The sequence below is a fragment of the Dipteris shenzhenensis genome, chromosome 5 (assembly GCF_047967505.1).
Source record: "Dipteris shenzhenensis isolate YYH24624 ecotype China chromosome 5, Dip_SZ_1.0, whole genome shotgun sequence".
NCBI lineage: Eukaryota > Viridiplantae > Streptophyta > Polypodiopsida > Gleicheniales > Dipteridaceae > Dipteris > Dipteris shenzhenensis.
The window spans coordinates 14,769,850-14,775,324 of record NC_141600.1 but is presented as its reverse complement, the minus strand read 5'-3'; the positions used below and the strand labels follow the sequence as shown (position 1 = coordinate 14,775,324).

The following is a 5,475-nucleotide window of genomic DNA, read 5'->3' as shown; positions in this document are numbered from 1 at the left end:
TATGAGGGAGTTTTATAGCCCTGGCCCTAGGGCATTTCAACTGACCAGCAGGGGCCAACTCAACCCCTTGCACTGACTCGGACAACAATCCAATGAGCTATCTTGTAGTCAGCTATGTGGCCGACCTAGGTAGGCCATAAGCTGGCCTATATAAGGCCCTGGTGTTGCCCTATAGCCAGCCCTCTTTTAGGCCCTTTGTAGGCTCTATTTACAAGCCGGCTTTCTGTTGTAGTTCCTTCCTAGCCCTATAACATCTACTACCTCTTTGTCCTCTACATCTACTACCTCTTTGTCCTCTCCAATTGGGGGACTCAGAAAATGGGGTCAATGATTTCTAACACTATTTGAAGTTCCAGCCAACCCAAACAAAACGTGATTCGTGAGTTAATCATGCCACCCTGCATTCCTTGGTTAAAGTATGAAACCAGTATGAGACCTGTGACAAAATATGAAGAGGGGAGAGGAGAAGAGTGGAGATGAGGAGAGAGGGCACAGCTAGAGAGCACACCACAAATGACTAACTGTACACTAGAATTAGTTGAAAAGATGGAATATATACAAACGCTTTTAGGGTTGGGGTTAGGGGATCTAACCCTTTCCTTTATAGCACTCTATAAGGTTAGTGCTATGCACATATGATCACATGATGGTGCTATGCACACATGATCACATGATGTTGAGCGTGAACTCTCAACACCTTCCCTCAAGATCAACATCATGAAGTAGGCCTTCCCTCAAGATGATGATTCTGGGGAATCGAAGAAGGACTGAGCATTACATTCCATCACACCCCTTTAATGGGAATGTCCTTCCTCTGCATCAAACCAAGAGCTAGTCAGTGTTTCTCGAATAGCTCTTTACCGAGTGGTTTGGTAAAGATGTCTGCAAAATTTTCTTTGCTATCACAATGCTGCAGTGTGATGTCACCAAGTAATACTCTTTCTCTGATGAAGTGCTCTCTACCATCAATGTGCTTTGTTCTCGATTCACAGTATATTGTTGTTGGCTTTGACTCATCAAAGTAATCTGTTTCTGACAATAGTCTTCTGAGCCATATAGCCTCACATGCACCTGTAGTGAGTGCTCTATATTCTGCTTCAGTCGAAGACAAAGAAACAGTTGGCTGTTTGTTTGACAACCATGATATAGCACCTTGACCAAGGAAAAATGCATATCCCTGTGTCGATCTCCTGGTCTCATGATCTCCAGCATAGTCACTGTCACAGTATCCATGCAACCGTGGATGACTTCCTCTGTATTCTATCCCAAATTGTCTTGTACCTCTGATGTATCTCAAGACTCTTTTGGCTGCATTCCAGTGAGACTGTTTTGGATTTTATTATCCTGGACACATACTCTGCCCTTGTAGAGTAGGTAGCCATCTTCAATAGTATATTTTCTCCACTTGAGTCCTTTATCACCAACCTGTGGTGTGTCGCCATTTCCATGCGGCTCCTCAGTGAAAGCCTCTCGATTAGTTGGATCCCTGTTTTTGATTGCTTTCCATATTTCAGAGAAGTGAGGATCAAATTCACATTTTCCTTTTAAGGACTCTAGGATATCATTCTAAAATTGAGTAAAACTCAATTCATTAACAATTGGCATTCGGCTAAGAGAGTCTGCTACCACATTAAACTTCCCTTTCCTATATGTCAATTGTATATCAAACTCTTGCATTAACTCAGCCCATCTAGCTTTTCTACCTTTAAGCTCTGGCTGATTACAAATCCATTTAATGCTTTCTTGATCCAAGATGATCTCAAATTTTGCACTATATAAATAGTGCCTCCACTTCTTTAAAGCATAGACTATAGCATATAGTTCTTTTTCATATGCCGAGTAATTCCGTTGGGCACGATCTAGTTTTTTGCTTTCAAAAGCTACTGGTCGACATTTTGTATAAGTACTGCCCCAACAGCAAAATCACTGGCATCTGTCTCAACCATGAATGGTTCATTGGGATCCACTACTTTTAAGATAGGAGCTGTCGCTATAGCTACCTTTAATTTTTCAAGACATCTCTTTTGACTTTCATCCCATATGAAGGTGTTTCCCTTCCCCTTAAGCTGGTCCATCATTGGAACAGCAATCTTAGCATAATCTTGGATGAATCTTCTATAAAATCCTGACAAACCTAAGAATATCTGTAATTCTTCTAGATTTGTAGGATGTGGCCATTCCAATATGGCCCTTACTTTATCAGGGTCCATACGAACCCCTTCTTGGGATATTATATGTCCCAAGTATTTCACTTCTTTTGCAAAGAATTCACATTTGGATTCTTTGGCAAAGAGTGAATTATCTCTAAGCATTTGGAACACTTTTTGCAAATGTTCCAAATGTTTTTTTCTGGTTTTACTATAAATAAGGATATCGTCTAGAAATACTACAGCAAATTTTCCTAGATATGGCCTTAAGACACTATTCATAAGTTTCATGAAAGTTGCTGGAGCATTTGTTAATCCAAATGGCATTACTTTAAATTGATAATGCCCATACCTAGTACGAAATGATGTCTTAGGGATATCTTCTTCCCTAATTCGTACTTGATGATATCCTGATCTTAAATCAATTTTTGTAAAGTATTTTGCCCCTTGCAATTGATCAAAGAGCTCATCAATGCGAGGCATAGGATACTTATTTTTTATGGTGATTTTATTTAATGCTCAGTAATCTATGCATAAACACATAGTACCATCCTTTTTCTTTATCAGTAAAACTGGTGCAGACCAAGGTGAACTACTTGTTTGGATTTGGCCCTTCCTAAGATATTCTGTTAACTGTCTTTCGACCTCACATTCCTCCATTTGACAAAGCCTATATGGGGGTTTGCAAACAGGGGTAGATCCAGGAATTAAATCTATTTTATGATCTACTTCTCTCTCCGGAGGTAAACCAGCATTCTAGCCAATATCCAACTCTAGGAAGTATTCAATTCTATCAGCTGAGTATGAATTTTGCATTATATTACATTAAAGTGTTTTCAAAATAAGACAGCTTACGGCGTAGGGACCTAAAACTTGGAACATATCAATGTGCCAAATTGATTGCATTCGATATCCCTGAAGCTGAAGTAGCAACTACATGTAAGAGCCAATTTTACAAGTCCACCAGTTTTTACACTTAACAGGTTGTTGAGAGTTCACACTCAACATCATGTGATCATGTGTGCATAGCATCATCACGTGATCATATGTGCATAGCACTAACCTTATAGAGTGCTATAAAGGAAAGGGTTAGATCCGCAACTAATATCCAAACCTCTCTAAAAAGTACTACTCTCAGTGTCCATCGGTTCAATCATGAGCTCCACCTTCTTGGTTGATTCCATAGCGTGTATCAGCGACCACAATAAAAAAATACGAAGCGGATTCGACAGACGAGTGCAGAGATTTGACAGACAAGCACATCCAAGCGGAGGAGTATCCTTGTTTATATAGCCACATTGCATGTCATCGCAAAATGCCATTCACACGCCAAGCAAACAGATCACAGAACGCCAAAAGGAACAAGTAACATGCCTAACACCAGAAGACATAGCCAAGACGAAGCAGAATTGCGGAATAGGAGAGGCCCAGAAGACGACCACAGAAGGTGCAACACGTGATTCGAGGAACATCTCCTCACCAACACCGTGAGAAGGCGCCATGCGTGTAGGGAACAATTGCGGAGCAGGACGAATGAAAACGCTACCAGAGAAGAATGTGAAAAGAAATACACCATCAGATGACACCATGCAAACTTTCCACGTGGACGAATGGCAATGTGGACCAATCAAAGAGGTCTACGCCATGAACATTTCATGGCCAACTTAAAGACAAGCGGAAAAACATACTTTACTCAATTTTCTTGAAAATGTAAGGGACATTTTTCCCTTTCAAACCCAAGCGTGTACTAAGTCCTACCCTGGGGCAGGCCAACAAAAAGGAAGGGGAAAATCCAACTACTAACGAGGTAACATCCATGAAAGGTGACACGGACTATCATTGATAGTCGGCGGGAGGGGGGGTGGCCGACTAGGACGCGAAGCCTTTTAAATAATGCCACGTGGCCGTAGCTAGCGTATCCAGCAAGGAATAGTGTTTCTGGAGAAGAAGAAGAAAGAAGAAGAAGAAGAAGATATGCCGCGCGCTCCCTCTCCCGCTGCCCATGGCAGACTTGGGGTTCGGCGCCGGCCCAGCGCGTCGGGCCGCTACCTCGTGGAATTGCACATCCCTAAGGCCCTCCTCCTGCAGCTACAGCTCCCTGCCCCCGCTCCCCGCCGCAACGCCAAGCTTTGGGTTGGAACCTTCTCACATCCAGACTCGGCTGCCCGAGCTCGCGACGTCGCCGTAGCCTGCTTCGCGGCCCTCGACCCCCTCCTCCCCTGCAACCTATCCCTCGACGATTTACTCAGCCTCCACAGCCGCTACCGCCCCCGTCTCAATTTCCCACACAGAATCGAAACGGCCGACTTCCACTCCTTCACGCCCCTCACTCTCCCCGACATCAAAACTCGCGCTCAGGCGGCAGCCCGCGACTGGGAGCTCCAAACGATTGCCGATGCCTGTGCCAGGTGAGTGCCTTGCTCCTTCTTGGTTTTATGCAACTTCGGCTTTTGCTCTCTCTGCATTTTGCACGTCGCTCCTTCTGCTTGCTGATCTAATAATTTTGCTCTTTACAGCTCTATGGATGTATCCTCGCCTCCTCCTACGTCGACCTGAAGCAGCAGCGTTAGCTCATCGGACCACTCCATACAAGACGACGCTTCCAGCTCATCAGCTATGATGCCCTAGAGCTCACTTCCGGACACTAGTTTGATTGTGCAATATTGTTTGTGAGGACACATCACCTTTTTCCCCTGCGTCGCCGTCCTGTCCTCTCTCAGATCCTTGGTTGGCACATCTCGCTCGCCGCTCGTGGGCTCCCAGAGATCGTAAACTTTGTGATAACGCACTCGATCATTAGGCCTGGGGCTTTCCTTCTTCTTCTGTATACCATGTTAACAGGCTGTTCTTGAAAATTACGCGTTCAAGAGCATTTGCAGCTTCATGAGACTAATTTGGGCTTGCTAACTAGGAACGCCTGCTGGTGGTGCTGCTGTGTGCATGCATCTTTCACGCATACTGCTAATTGCATTCTCTCTTTCGCCTTCGTTAGTAACTTGGCAGCGGACTCATGCATTAAACTACAAAATTACGACACTCTGCATTCCATGCTCCATCCAGCGGATTGTTAAACAAGAATGCAATGTGTTGGACACCAAACTCTTTCCAATGTGTTAGCGAGTTCACAAAAATATAGGGTATCTGGGCAGGTTCTAGGTGTTGGTCGCATGAAAAGACGACTTTCAAACATGAAGGAAGATAAGTGTAGAGAAGGAGCAAGATGGCACTGTGTACACGTAGGCTGGCGTATGAGCCTATAATATATATTGCAATCCTTTTATTCGGACGATTTCACACAAAAAAATAGTGTATTCGGACATTGTTTCAA

At 43.8% G+C, this 5,475-nt stretch overlaps 1 protein-coding gene across 1 annotated transcript; it reads left to right on the top strand.

Annotated features, from left to right (window-relative positions):
* The first annotated feature begins 4,121 nt into the window (after window positions 1-4,121).
* Window positions 4,122-4,745, top strand: LOC147901662 (uncharacterized). The gene is made up of 2 exons (XM_087375207.1): window positions 4,122-4,555; window positions 4,664-4,745. The coding sequence occupies exons 1-2, from the start codon at window positions 4,122-4,124 to the stop codon at window positions 4,701-4,703; spliced, it is 474 nt and encodes a 157-aa protein (XP_087231333.1). The 3' UTR covers window positions 4,704-4,745.
* Window positions 4,746-5,475: the final 730 nt, after the last annotated feature.

Excerpts from the sequence above, each read along its gene's own strand:
- LOC147901662 (XM_087375207.1), top strand. The coding sequence starts at position 4,122 with ATGCCGCGCGCTCCCTCTCCCGCTGCCCATGGCAGACTTGGGGTTCGG. Across the intron at positions 4,556-4,663 it reads ATTGCCGATGCCTGTGCCAG|CTCTATGGATGTATCCTCGC; the intron begins GTGAGTGCCTTG and ends TGCTCTTTACAG.